Raw genomic sequence first — 15,272 nt, 5'->3', positions numbered from 1 at the left:
GAACAGGCCTTGTTAAGGAATGTTCAGGAGAACAGACTTCACCTTAAAATCAACAGGGAACCACTGAAGAATTATAATAAAGTTTGAAAAAGATGACTGTGGATGCATTGTAGAGCTTGGATTAGAAAGGAAGAAAATGAAATATGGAACCCAGTTTAAGGAAACTGTTGGGGGAATTCCAAGCAAGCAAAAAAGGTGGTCAGAATTTAGGTACTGCCTGTGGACATAGAATTAAGTGGACCGGCTCGGAGACTTTCAAGGGTTTAATGACTAATTGGATTGAGAGAATGAAAAAAAATTTTAAAATGACTACTTGCTGGCTTGGGCAACTGGGAAACTTACAAAGCCAACCATTTAGGTTCTGATAGTTAGAAGTGTGAACTAGGAGTGCCTGAGTGGCTCAGTGGATTAAAGCCTCTGTCTTCGGCTCAGGTCATGATACCAGGGTCCTGGGATCAAGCCCCACATCAGGCTCTCTGCTCCACAGGGAGCCTGCTTCCTCCTCTCTCTCTGCCTGCCTCTCTGCCTACTTGTGATCTCTGTCTGTCAAACAAATAAATAAAATCTTTAAAAAAAAAAAAAGAAGTGTGAACTAGAAGGCTATTAATGCTAATGAGAGAGATGTTGGTGGCTTGAATGAGGAATTAACATTAAGTGCATGAATCTGAGTGATATTTAGGAAGTAAAATCAACAAGAGTTGGTAATTGCCTGATGTAAGGTATATAAAAAAATGTCAAAGATGATACCCAACTTTTTGACTTATGTGGATGGTCATGGTAGATTATTTAATGGCCATAAATTCCTCCTATCCTGGTATGTAATTTCTTTGCCAAGTTTGTCACTCCTCCTGTGCAAAGATGGAGTCTACTTCTCCATCCGTGAAATCTAGACCAGTCGTATGATTTACTTTGACAAATATCGTGAGGTGGAAGTAATATATGTGATTTTCAAGGCTAGCCTTCAGGAGGCACTGCAGCTTTTTTGCTCTTCAGGAGCACTATTCTGAGACTGCCATGAAAAGAAGTTGGGCTGGAGGATGAGAGGTCACATGGAGGAGAACCAAGGCACCCTTGCTGACAGCACCAACAAAGAATGAAGCCATCTTGGACCTTTCTGTTCAGAGGTCCTACTAGTTGAACACAACTACATTACATGAGCCAGAGGAAAACAGGAACTGTACGGCAGACCCACAAAATTATGAGAAATTGTTATTTTAAGGCAACAAAATTTGGGGTGGTTACACAACATTGATAATTAAAGACAGAGAAATCAGAAGTCAACGTGAAATGTTATTCCTTACCTTTGCATTGTGGTAGACTCTAATTATCTAAGACTGGCAAAACAAGAACAACAAAAATTCTCCAGTAGAGAGGGGTCTTTTGGTAATTTCTAAGGGGGCACCAAATGCCTGAATAACAAAGTACTATGATGCTAATTAGAGAAGTTAAAAATCCATCTTTAAGGTATGGTTGCAAAAACAAAAGGCAGGAACTTCAAACTCTTTGAGGAAAGAAAAGCGCGGGCTGTTTATGGACGTCTTTGGTAGAGGCATTAACTCCCCTAAATCATGGTGAAGTCAATGAAACCATGTCTCCTAGGAGAAAACTGTTCAGCAGGCTCAGTAATGAAAATACCTGAAGAATTAAGCTGATTAATGAAACGTGTAAAAGCTTCCGCAGTGCCCAGAAAAAAAGTTACTCACATAGCAGAATACGGATCGCAAGCTTCTTAGGAGACATAAACCAATACTAAGTTGTACATGAATGAATAGAAAAATAAGACAAAATTAGCCCTTCTCCACTCAAAGATTAAGAGCGCGTCTGTTGGGTTAATGAAGAACCCAAGTTTAAAAAGCTGGTTAACACTGCCAAATTTTAAACGAGAAAAAGGCTATCGTTTTAGAAAATCGATTTCAAAAATAAATTGTGCTTTAGTATAGAATAGCTCCTTTTATTACAACAACAACAACGTTTAAAACCACAAACGGTACTGAAATGCATCCAGCAGCAAATGAGTAACAGAGATCGGAGATAAAAAGCTAACAGCGAATTAGAAACCACTAACAATTGAGAGAAAAAAGTTAACAGAAGTGTACCCTGGACCACAGATATGGGGGCTTTCGTCTAAGATTTAGGGAGAGCCTTATCACGAAGAACGGTAGTCTTTTGTATTCTGCCCTGTTAAAAACAATTTTCATTCCTTTCTAAGATTCATTGCTTTCTACCGCCCCCCCCCCACACCGTGAGGTTTATAGGTTGTTTTTAATTGGAACTCTGCAAAAGAAGTACAATTCAAGATACTCTGAAGTCAAGAGAAAGAACCGCTAGAAATCCGGGGCGGGAAGGGAAAAGCATCAAATGAGAAAAGATGCCACGTAGCATTCCGGTCGGACCAGTCCCTAAGGAAGCCCAGTCTTCCCACCCTTTCCAAGCGTGGCTACCATGCAGGACCGAATGTTTCATATTCCTCAGCGCAACATTCCCCACTCGCCCTGGGCTGCTGCGGAGATGATCTCCACTTACCGCTTGAAGTACAGCAGCCAAGAACAACCGCAGCGCAAACGCCGGCCGGAGCGACACAAACGACCCAGCCGCCATCGCTACCATCTTCCGTAGGTTTCCTAATGCCCGGAGGACCTCTCAGCTAGGGGCGTCCACTCCAGAGCCTTATCCAAAACAGTCTGTTAAAGGCCGTTGTTACCAAGTCTCTTACTCTTCAGAGACAGGTATTACCTAGAAGTATATTGAAACTTAAAGGTAGTCAAGTATCTTTATATTTAATATAAATACAAAGTCGCAGGGTCCTTCCGAAAACCCCTATCAGGCATTTTCCTAAACTCCCCAAATCTGTACGGCTCCGAGCGCCTTCCTTTTATTCACGACAATTCGTCAAGCCGCCAAGAAGCCCCGCCTTCGCCGGTTTCAGCCGGCCTCCTTTACCCAATCGCATGCCGCTTTGGTTGACACCTAAGGCAAAGAAAACCAACAGTAACACGAACCAAGAGTGAGGCTTCGGGTTTCTTCGGTCCAATAGGCACAACTGAACGCGAGCCGAGGGTGGAGCCTCTGGTTGCCGAGCAGCGTACGTGGATGCGTGCGCGTGGTGGCGGAGGGGGATGGGCAGGGGGCGGAGCCGAGGGCGGCGCAGCCGCAGCCGCAGCACTGGCGGAGGAGCGCGCGGCCGCGAGCAAAGGAGGGAGGGAAGGAAGGAAGAGAAGGAGGCGGGCAGGCAGGCGGGCGCAGGGGTCGGGGACTGAGGCAGTAGAGAGGCGAGAGCTCGGCAGCCGCTTCGCGCTGTGTTTGCTGCGCGGGCTTTTGGAGGGGGCGGCCGTTGAGTCGGTCCAGGAGAAGCGGGCACCGGCGGCGTTGGTACTGGCGCCTGGGGGCGGGGGACTGGGGCGGCGAGAAGGGGGGTCGCTGCGGTGGTTCTCTCGCTGTCGCGCTCTCCCTGCCTTTCTCCCCGCTCGGTGGGCTGCCCCCCGGCGTCTCACTCGCCTCCGGGGCCCCGCTCCCCGCCCCCCGCGGTATGTCTTGATCCCGAGCAGCGGGTTTCATGGGGCTCCTTAGGATTATGATGCCGCCCAAGTTGCAGCTGCTGGCGGTGGTGGCCTTCGCAGTGGCGATGCTCTTCTTGGAGAACCAAATCCAGAAACTGGAGGAGTCCCGATCTAAGCTAGGTAAGGAGCAGAGCCACTTCGGGGTGAGTGGTGTGCAAGGGGCCGGGCCAGGGAGGCATATCCAGTTGCTCCCGTCGCAACCTGCGGTCTGGCTCGGGGGCAAGAGGGTGAAAGAGCTTGCAGCGAGAGCTGGGACTGGGGGCATCGAAAACACAAGCTCCAAGAATGATGTGAATTAAGCTTGAGTGGCTTGCTGGGCTCGCGAGGTCACCGGGCAGAGGTTGCTAAGGTGGGCTTTCCCGTGCCTAAGGGTTACCAGAAGTAGGCATTCCACGGGGGAGAAGCAAGGGAAGACCGAACTCGGTAGGGAGCGGGAACTGCTGGAGGAGGCAGGAACGCTCAGCCTTCTCTGTTTTCCTGAGTCTACAGAAAGCCCCGGCAGTGTCAGTCGAGGGGTATTCTAATTTGAGGTGTGGGCACCTGGATACAGATCTTTTGTGGACCAGGGGGTTCACCAAGGGATGGATGGCCGGAAATGGAGGGAGATACTGGGAATCATGGTGAGTAAAAGAAATATACTGTAGTGAGTTGCACTCTTGTGCTGGGGGCAGCAAGGGACCACACAACTGACGGGAGAAATAGGCTGCCAAGGTAGAACAGGAAAGCAAATAAAAAGCTTCAAGCGTGCTACTGAAAGGAGGCACGAGACTTTTAAGTACCTTTTTTAGTGGAGCTAAATTTTATTAATATTTTGGGCTTAATAGGAATGTTTGTGTATGTGGCCCCCGGCGATGTTGATGGAGTGCGTTTAGGAGAGAAGGGAACGCTGAAGGGGAATTACAGTGAGATTTAAGTTGGTGGAAGGAAAAGTAAGATTATGCAATAAACAAACCAGATGCTTAAGTACCTTAAGGAGTTAACAGTGCTTGCTTTAATGAGAAAAGGGGTCTGAAGTATGTAATGTTGGAGTATGAAGTTGTGAAAGACCAGATAATAGGTACTTTCAGATTAGTAGGGAACTTTGGCATTTGGGAGGAGTTTGGGATGGGGGAGGGAGTGTTGAAAGAATGTCTGCTGTACATTTTGATTTAAAAATGTACATGGCATTTAAAAATCAGCTCTAGAGACTCTAGTTTGAATATGGAGAAGTAATGTGTTTTTATGTGTATACTTTCACCTCAGCATTGTTTTAATTACTTTTTGAGAAGCAAGCAATAAAATACCAGCAGCAAAATCATTTAGACTGAGTAACAACTAAATGTATTAGTAAATAATTGTAATATTAGAAGTATAGCTGGCTATAGTTTCGGCAGATTTTGCAAAAAGCCTTGGAAACATTTTAAAGAACAGTCTATGAAACAGTATCAAATAAATCTAATTGAAGTGCAACCAAAGTTGAAGGAGGAGCTCAGGATAATTCCATTCATCAACTCTAGGGTAAGTTTTACCCTATACAGTTTTGAAGAAATATAAAATTTATTTACCATGATTTTATTAATTATGTGTCTTGTGTAATGGAAAAAATTACTCACCTTAAACATTGAATGTTGGCCAATACACTTTTCCTTTTTGTTTGGATCCACTTAGCATTTGGGGTCATTTTCTGGCCTCTTTAATGATCCAATTTGACAGAAAAAAATGACTCCTCTTAGAGAAATTTGAAAGTTATATTAAAATTAAGATTTGTATTTTTTCTTTGTTGAATCTCTGTATTTCTTGAGCACATTACAGAGGCTAGGATAACTTTAATTTTTTATTTTCTTTTTTTGCCTCAGATTTTTTTTCATAACACTTTAAAGTGGTTTCCATAGATACAGCCTAATTGATTTTAAAAAGAGGATTATCTTAACATGTGGAAAGCCACAGGTGGAAAATAATGTGTTTTTTTTCCCATGATTTTTTACAAGAAACCTTTAAATTCTATCAGAAATAATAAAAAGAGATCAAATAACATACTCAAAAAAAGAGCCAAAAAAAGGAGCTCAAATACAAAACACTTGAAGGAATGAATAATGCTCTGGAATTGCAAAAATATGGCAGGTGAAATGTATGACTTTGTCAGCAGTCTTGATTTCTTGAAAAGAAAAGTCTTACAAAAAACAGTTCAAAAACAGATGTTACCAGTTAGTAAATCTTTCTTAGGCAAGGAAGGCAGAAGGCATAATTTGACAATCAGACTCTGTACTAGGCACTTCCATATGTGATATTCTTATGTAATCTTCCAAGAACACCATAGAAAGCTATTTTTACAGATGCAGGAATAGGCTCAAAGGTTATATAACTTGACCACATAACTAATGGTGGCCGAGTCAGGTTTGGAACCCAGGTATGTGTGATTCTAAATCAAGTGCTTCTTTAATTATACCAGGTTGCTTGGGACTTTATATTGACATTACACTAAGATTTAGCAGTTTGAATAGAATTTTTAAACAGTAATATCAATGTTTAATTGCATTTATTGCTAAGAATGAATATAATTCTGGAAAAATCTAATTTCTGACACAAAGAAATTGGTTTAGTGTAATGTCTGCTTGTTTGTATCCAAATAATGAACATAATTATATTACCCAATGAAGCAACTGAAATAGGTTATTTCTGTTGTAGGAGGAGAAAAGTCTGCATTTATTTTCTGTAACTGTAAAGCTTTCTGTAAGCTTATGCATAAGTTACAAAATTTACACAGTCAGATCTATCAATTTAGGCAAGTAGGTTTCTTCTGTTACTTGAGAAGATTGTCTCCAACCAAGATTATATACATTCTCTATATTTTGCCATAGTATCTTATAATTTTTATTTTTTACATGTAGTTCATTAAAGCATTCATGTATTTATAGAGATTTATTGTCATTTCTTTCAATGAATAGCAACTGTGGCAAATAATATACTAATAATTCATTTCCCACTATATGTTACGGTTATTTTTTTCATATATTACAATTCCTTTTTTCATATATTAAATTTTCCTGTGTTTTTGGATTGATTTTGAACTGCATTTTTTCCGACTAATTACAGATTCTCTAAACTTGCAGGACCTATATATAGGCTTCAAGGCATCCATGAATTCCCTGAAATTACATGCGTAGCTTTCATCATATTTGCAAAGGCATATGTGATCCCTTTAATGGTAGGAAACACTGACTTGCAGTAAATGATTTGTATTTAATGAATACAATTTTTTTATTTCTTAGCTTTTTAAAAATTTTTTTCTATTTCATTGCTTTTCTTTGCCTTTAGTATTAATATATTATGGAGCTTGTGAGTTACATTTAGGATACAAACACATTTGTTATGAAAGAAGTTCTGTGGGATATTATGTTGAAAAATTTCATTTTACTAAAATGTATACTTAATTTTTCTAATGAGATATGGAAGATGACACGGAGTTGATGAAAAGTGTTACTTAGCTTACTACTTACTTAGCTCTCAGAATTGTATATCAGAATTTGTTGCTTTTACAAAGTGGTTTTTTCTGAATCTCAAGAGACACCTGTTGCTAATGTTGACTGATGGAATAGTGCAGTGAAACTTCTGTTACATAAATGTTAGAATTAATAGGCTTTATTATTAATTTTCTATAGGGTCTAAGGATTTAAAATAATATTTGCTGTTCAGATGCTTCTAATACTGCTATGTGAGTTTGTGAATACCTTAGGACATAATCTTTTAAATGAGAACAGTAACTCAGAATGGACTATTTAGTCCTCTTCATTGGTGAAAATTATGTTATTGTCTGTGTTCTTAAGATCTTCCTAAACTAACGAACTAACTCCAGGAGTAAAGTTGAGTCTGCTCTTTGGAATTTGGTAGTATTTAAAGTGTCTGAAATGATTCAACAGTACCTGTAATGTTGCCAAGAATGATAGATTTCTCTACTTCTGAAATTGTTTGAAAAATTCACAGGAGTTTTGAAGACTTTGGATTAATTGGAATGCAGTTATTCTAAAATTGCTAATTAGTGCCTCACTTATGAGTCCTGGATAGTATATCTAGTGCCATGAGTAATCACTAGAAACAATTGGTCTCAATTAAGGTAATCCCAGGAAGTCTGTGTACCACTCTGTTAAGACTTCTAATAGCTTTTTGGCCCCTAGTGGAATTGAAACAATAATGAATATTCAAACACTGCTCTCCGGAAGTCCGCTTTTGAGGGAAAGCTTATAGATATAGATACCTCGACTTGCTAGTCATGGTTCAGTGTAGCCTAATTACTTACAATTATCTACCCACCTACTAGTAACTGTTTATGTACTCCACCTTTCTCCCTGTTAGATTATCTAGATTGTCTAGATTATCTGCCTCTTGGACCACTTGTGCACCTGATCCACTTTCCTAACCTACAAGGCACGATTCCAGAAGTTTTCCTTCATTCGCCTATAATCATTACTTCTCTTTCTGCTGAGCATTCTCACTAGCATATGGACATGCTATTATTTCTCCCACCCAAAAACCAAAGCAGTAGTTTCTCTTGACTACCCTTTTCTTGGCCAACCTCAGTTCCATATTTTAGCTTCCCTTTGTAGTAACACTAAAAACTTGTCTCGTCGTACTCTAATTGTCTGACTCAACAGTAATTTCCTTAAGCCCTTGGTCAATTTTTGTTCTTCATTTTATTTGACCTGTCAGTGGGATTTGACATAATTGGTCACTTCTTTTTTGGTAAGTTTTCTTTACCTTGCTTGCAAGATACCATACTCTTGGTTTTCTTCCTATCTTATTGGTGGCTGTGTTAGGCTCTCCTTTTCTCCTCAACCTCTTAGCATAAGCATAACCCAGGGCTCAGTTCTAGGAACTCTTCTCAATTTATTCTCTCTTAGTGGGTGACTTATATGCTGACAACTTCCAAATACATATTTCTAATTCAGGCCTATTTCCTAGGAATTTGGCTGCTCACTTGAGTTTGGCTTTGAGTGATTAATAGACCTCTCAAACTCATGGGTGTCCAAAATGGATCTTCTGATAACTCTGTCCACTGCCTCATCCAACCTGAATCTATTTTATCTTTGACCTTCCCTATCTCAGTTGATGGCAGCTCTATCCTTTCAGTTGCCAAGGTTTTACTTGACTTTTCTTTTTTCACATTCTGCATCTAATCTGTCAGAAAAATCCCGTTAGCTTTACCTTCAAATATTTCTAGAATATGACTACTACTCAACACTTGTACTGTTATCACCCTAATTCAAGATACCGTCATCTTTTCCCTGGATTACTGCCATGTCTTAACTAGTCTGCTGCCACACTTGCCTTTCTACAAGACTTTTTTTTTTTTTTTTGGTCTCCTTCTACAGACTATTCTTAATATAACAGCTAGAGTGATCCTTTTAAGATGTAAATCAAATCATGTCACTGAGCATAAAACTCTTTGGAAGCTTCCTGAGTTAGAGTGATGCTAGCTGCTTTTAAAACAAAGCCCCCAGTTTTACTGGCTAAACATGGCAAATGACTTTTTTTTTTTCCATTCACTTATTAGGCGATCATTTTGGTGGATGGTTTTCTTCTACATGGGTGATTGATTCAGGGTCTTGGGTACTTCCTGCCATGAAGGACATGAAAAGGTTGAGGAGGCCCCCCTAAGCTTTTTTGGCCTCTTTTATCCTTAGTTTATTGATAAAGACTGTTCACTATATGCAAGGGGTGAGGTTGGGAAATGGGGTTTTTAGCTGGCAGTTACTGATCAGTTACAACTGTGTATTATGGAAGGGGGCAGCATACATTTGAATTTCTTGAATCTCTTTGCATAAATCCTAAAATTTATCTGGGTTTGTTTTATGCCTCAGTATATAAACTGTCTTAGTTAAGTGTTCTGTGTGAACCTGAAAAATGTATATTCTGTTGTTATAGGGTGGAGTATGCAGTACATGCCAATTAGGTCTAGTTGGTTGGTAAAGTTGTTCTTCTGTCTCCTTGATTTCCTTCCTGCCACTTGTTCCAGCAATTATAGTGAGAGGGATTTTGAAATCTCTGATAATAATGGCGAATTTCTCTATTTTTACTTGAAGCTCTGTTACTTTTTGCTTCATGTATTTTGAAGTACTATGATTAGGTGCATAAATGTGTAGGAATGTCATGTCTTCTTGACTAATTAACCCCTTTTTCATTATGAAATGTCCCTTTTTATCCTTGGTAATATTCTTTGCTCTGAAACCTATTTGGTCTGATTAGCCACTTCAGTTTTCTTTTGATTAGTGTTAGCATGATAGATCTTTTCCACTCTTTGCTGTTAACCTGTTTGTCCTTTTATTTAAAGTGGATTTCTTGTAGGCAGCATGTAGTTGGGGCTTGCAGCCATTTCATAATCTCCCTTGTAAATGGTGGTGTTTAGAACATTTACTATTGTAATTATTGATATGGCTGGGTTTGAATATGTGTGTTACTATTTTCTATTTGTTCCATCTGTTCCTTTTCCCTCTTTTTCTCTTTCTGGCTTCTTTAGAATTAAGTATTTTGTTATTACATTTTATCTCATTTGTTGACGAGTGGTACACTTTTTTGTGATTTTTTTTTTTTTTTTTTTAGTGATTGCTTTAGGGTTTATGGTATACATTATACTATGTCATGTGTAAGAATCTTACTATACTTCTGTTTCCTCTTGCCTGGCTTTTTGCTATTGTTATTATATATCTTATTTTTACATATAGGTTCTGTAACATTGTTATTTTAAACAGTTATCTCTTGAAGAGAGTAAAAATTCCTGTTTTATATTTACTCATTCATTTTCCATTCCCAGTGCTCTTCATACCTTTGTGTAGAATGCAGGTTTTCATCTGGTACTATTTTCCTTGATCCTGAAGGATTTCTTTTTTTTTTTTTTTTTAAAGATTTTATTTATTTATTTGACAGACAGAGATCACAAGTAGCCAGAGAGGCAGGCAGAGAGAGAGAGGAGGAAACAGGCTGTCCGCAGAGCAGAGAGCCTGATGTGGGGCTCGATCCCAGAACCTGGGATCATGACCTGAGCTGAAGGCAGAGGCATTAACCCACTGAGTCACCCAGGCTCCCCTGAAGGATTTCTTTTAAAATTAGTTATACTGGGGCACCTGGGTGTCTCAGCTGTTAAGCGTCTGCCTTCAGCTCAGGTCATGATCCCAGGGTCTTGGGATCAAGCCCTGCATTGGGCTTCCAGCTCAGTGGGGAGCCTGATTCTCCTTCTTCCTCTGCCTTTCCCCACTGCTCATTTTCTCTGTCTCAAATAAAAATGATTTTAAAAAGATAGTTACACTGCAAGTCTACTGGTGATGAATTTTTTTTCACTTTTGTATGTCTAAAAAAGCCCCTAGTTGCCTTAGATATTTTTGCTGGGTATAGAAGTCTACGTTAATATATATTTTTTATTTCAGTACTTTATAGCAGTTGCTCCATTGTCTTGGCTTATGTTTCTTAAGAGGCTGCATCATTATTATCTTTGTTCAGCTGTACATGATATCCTTTTTTCTTTTTACTGCTTTTAAGATTTTCACTAGGTTTTAAGTTTACTAAAATGGGCCTTGCTGTAGTTTTCTTCATGTTTTAGTATGTTATTTTAGTTAATATTGTTAATACAGTATATGTGTTATTTTGGTTAATAGTAACTTTTAAAAGATAAGAATTTAAAAAATCTAGCTGCACAGTGTAAATATCATAACTGAAATCCTACTGCAAAAACGAATTTTTATTTGGTCTTCAGTAAAGAGTTATAAACTCGACCCTATTTTTATTCATCAGAAAAGAGCTTAGTGATTAATTAGGGCTGTCTATGGTTTTTTCAGTTTCTAAGGTGTGATGTAAAAGGAAAATATCTTAAGTAGTCAGTGATAAATATAATATTTTGAATGTAGGGAAGAATATTGGAGCTTTGAGTAAATTGAGTTGAATTAAAATTGATAAAATCCTCCTTCAACCTTGCATTTGACTTAGTTTTAGCTTTGTCCCTATCATACTGAAACTAGTTCAGTTGGTTTAGACGTGAAGATTGTTGATCAAATACAACTGAGAAGTTTGTGATTATTTTGTATTTAGATTTTAGGAAGCTGCCTCTAATTGCCAGCATTTTTTATTTCACTGTAGTATTTTTTTTTTAGTAAAATACAAGCATCTCCAGTAAAGTGTTGCATGTGCCCTATGTGTTACACACCTGTGGCGGAAAGCCAGTTTAGTTCAATTGTTTCTTCCATCGAAGAGCTGATTAGAAAAACTGGGTTGACATGATCTTCAGGTATATTTTAGTGGACAGCTTCTTCATTTTGTTAAATAGGATAGAAGAAAAAACATTCACCATTGTCCTCTAGAACATAAATTTCTTATCCTCCCTTTATGTTTTGAAGATTGAAACAAAATGATATTTGATTGTCTCAAATGATATTTGATTGTCTCAAAGTAGATTTCTGAGCAAAGAAAATTAGGAGTATGTGTGACTTTTGCTCCTGAACCTAGGAATTGTCAGTAATAGTCTCTCCCTGATTTGGGGTGAACCTATCCAGGAATGTCTTATTGGTGAGATGCCATTATGCTCCCTTTCTCTTCTGCCCTAGGTTAGAACTCTGACTAATTAAGCTTGTGACTAGCAACAACTCATCTTTCTCATGACCACTCTAGCTTCCTTTTGATCTTTTTTTTTTTTTTTTTTTGATTTGAATCTCTTCCTTCTTAACTACTAGGCCCCTTTCTTCAGTGGTTTTCTGCTTTTCCCACCACTGGCAAGCCATCATGACCTCTGAACCTCCATCTCTAACAGACAATAATAACTAATACTTGTTGAGTACTTACTGTAAGCTAGGCATATTTTAAATGTTTTATTTGCATAGCTTCATTTAATATAAATGTTATTTCTGCTTTCCTTAGAGAATAGGAAGATAAAATGATCCTCAAATGATGTAATGAACATGAAAATGTTTGTAAACTATAAAAACTACAATAGAAAAACTACAATTATAGGTTGTTATTAATAGTGATGGTAATATATTTATCTTCCTTTTGTTGCTGTTGTCTTTTTGGTTTAATGTAGTTTTCAGTTTGTTTTTTTGCTGCTGTAGGCTTTGCCCAATGCCCTACCTCATAGGATTACACTTGTCTTATAAATGTTTATATAAATCAAATGATGATGTTACATGAGTTAAAGGTTTGACATACAGATGAAGTATTTTTTCCTCTCTTAGGAAGGAGTAAAAATCATTGGCAGTTCATATTATTATTTGCTCCTAAAGATAGACATCTGTTTACTCTCATAAATATTACAGAAAAGTCCTCTCTTTTTAACATGACTGAAGTTCCTTCATTCTTGCCTACTGATCTTTGCCAACTTGACAGTTTAAGGATAGACTTTTATAAAATGCACGTTAAATTTGATTTGTGACAAGGGAATTTCTGTGTGTGTGTGTGTGTGTGTGTGTGTATGTGTGTATAAAATAATTCCTTTGCTTCTAAATAAATTTTTAAGGGGTTGATAGTTAAATTAGTGGAGGAAGAAAGAACCCAAGCCTACTTCTCCATATGGAAAAAGTTTTATGTGATAGTTCCTTTATTGTCAATTTTCCCAAAGTGATTCATTATCATTTTCTCAAGTACAGAGGGAAAATGTGTTCTGTATCCTTTATCTTAATTGAGGAATTTAAACTTTCTTACTTTTTTATTTGAACATGGAATAGATCATATTATAGGTTTAATGCTGAAATTATGAGAATCCTAAAGAATAGAATTCTTGAATCTTACACAGCATCAGAGACTTTTCAACTTTCAAGTACGGTTAAATATAATGCTTACTTCAGCCTCTGAGGTAAATTTTGGAGAAATAACATCATTGCTGCCTTTTATTTAAGGAGTCAGGGAAACATTACATACTTGCATTTGGTTTACACAATGCAAGTGAAGTGGAAAGGTCATATTATTTAGTAATAACAAAGACAGTTTGGGAAAATCAGGCATCTAATCATAAGAATTGAGGTTATATAATATTGTAGCATAAATGCTTTGTGATACTGCTCTTACTATGATGCTACAGGCTCTGACTGTGATTTAAGGTTTTCACTGTAAAACCCAGTAAGGGTAGAACCTTATGTATTGATTATTAACTGCATTTTGACAGAATTTAAGAACACATTGTTGATTATTTAGAAAAAATATTGTGGTATGTAAGTAATCTTTCTATTTGCTTTTTAATTTAAGAAAATCTAAAAAAATGTTCATAACTTACCCATATAGCTATGATAACTAAGAAAAATCGGACTAAGTTGACATTGCTAAGCTACAGTTTTCAAATATATGATTTAAAGTATTGTTAGAATAACATTAAAGGCTAAAATTGCCAAAGCTTAAAGATAGTTTTGAGGAGAGCTGTTGCCTTAATTTTTCTTTTCTTTATTATTATTTTTTTAACCATTCCTTTGGTTGTTTGGAGTATAGTACACTGGCATTATATACTAATTCATTTTATAGTCTAAGCAATAGCAACCTAATTATCTTGCCTGGGGTTGAAAATATTCCTGAATAAATAAACTGATGCACAAAAGTCATATAACGTTTTATTTTAGGCTAGGGTAATGATCAAACTTATTAACTTATGGTTTATAAAATTAAAATTACTGATTCAATGAGTAGTAATACCTAATAGTAATAGTCTGCCTTCTGTATTAGAACGGCATTAATAATGGGAGATAAGTAAGATCTGGTTACTAAAAGCACATGCACTATCAGACAAAAAAGTGGGAGCTCTTTTCAAGAGAGGAACAGAAGAAGGCAGGAAAAATGTGACAATCTAGGTTAAGTTAGTATGGTGAACCTGTCTTCCTTAAAAGCTTCTGAGCATAGTTCTGAAGAAAGTAATGCAGTTATGGTATGCTTATAAGATAACAGGACACACAATGATACTATTTTTCAAAATAGTCACCATGAGAAAGTTATACATTAAAAATAATGTAGTTAAAAATATTTTGGAACTGTGTGGAATTGGTTTTGCAAGTTTTAAAACTATACAAATCATTTTGATTTCTTTATAGACATAGCTTAAAATTATAATTTAAAAATTTAAATTGTAAAAGTAATTATAGGTTATTTGGAAAAAGGGTAAAGAAAAACTAATGTTTGTTTCACATATTAACAAGCCCATTATTCTTTGCAAGTTTCTTTCACGTAGGTTTCTGAGATAAAACTGATCATAATTTATCTTTTCATTTAACATCAAATCATAAACATGTTCCTGGGTTGTTATCACAATAGCTAACATAATAGTGGCATAATAAGCCCCCTTTCTAAGGTGGGGAAATAGGAGTCTTTTGATAGGATTTCAGCCTTTCATTATGGTAAACTATGAAGTAACCACTTGTACTGATTTTGTTTCATTTAGTATAATATTCTAAATATAATAACATATGAGTTTCAGAATCTCTTTAGTTGGGTTGAAATTTAAAATCCCAATCTAGAATGCATTTGATTTTATATTACTTTCCCTTGTGGGTTTCATCCAGAGCTAATTCAGGGGTTATGAGGCCTCTAGCTTTTATAATTTCAGGGGTCCTTTTTAAGAAAAAAAAAAAAAAAGTACAGAATTATGAATATAAAATCATGCCTGTGGCTTTTGGAAGAGGCCCTTGCTAAGTGTATGAACCAAAAATTTAAACTTTATTAGCTTTATAGTGTAAATCCGTGTGTAATTCCATCCTTCTGACGCCTCATGATACTCAAAGTCCA

At 37.3% G+C, this 15,272-nt stretch overlaps 2 protein-coding genes across 3 annotated transcripts in view; one reads left to right on the top strand and one right to left on the bottom strand.

Moving 5' to 3' along the window:
* The window catches only part of SELENOF (selenoprotein F), a 54,977-nt gene extending 52,172 nt beyond the window's left edge, over positions 1–2,805 (bottom strand). Inside the window, exon 1 of the mRNA XM_046025834.1 lies at positions 2,524–2,805. Coding sequence (XP_045881790.1) covers positions 2,524–2,607 — 84 coding nt within the window. The 5' untranslated portion in view covers positions 2,608–2,805. The remainder of the gene's footprint in view (positions 1–2,523) is intronic.
* A 393-nt stretch (positions 2,806–3,198) lies between these two features.
* The window catches only part of HS2ST1 (heparan sulfate 2-O-sulfotransferase 1), a 175,174-nt gene continuing 163,100 nt past the window's right edge, over positions 3,199–15,272 (top strand). Inside the window, exon 1 of one of the 2 annotated variants that reach the window (XM_046024601.1) lies at positions 3,199–3,677. In XM_046024601.1, the coding sequence (XP_045880557.1) occupies positions 3,554–3,677 (124 nt within the window). In that variant the 5' untranslated portion in view covers positions 3,199–3,553. The remainder of the gene's footprint in view (positions 3,678–15,272) is intronic. The other variant, XM_046024608.1, reaches the window with a different exon arrangement.

This window comes from Meles meles, chromosome 1 (genome assembly GCF_922984935.1).
Source record: "Meles meles chromosome 1, mMelMel3.1 paternal haplotype, whole genome shotgun sequence".
Taxonomy (NCBI): domain Eukaryota; kingdom Metazoa; phylum Chordata; class Mammalia; order Carnivora; family Mustelidae; genus Meles; species Meles meles.
The sequence above is the reverse complement of the archived record's forward strand: the minus strand, read 5'-3'. Positions and strand labels throughout refer to the sequence as shown.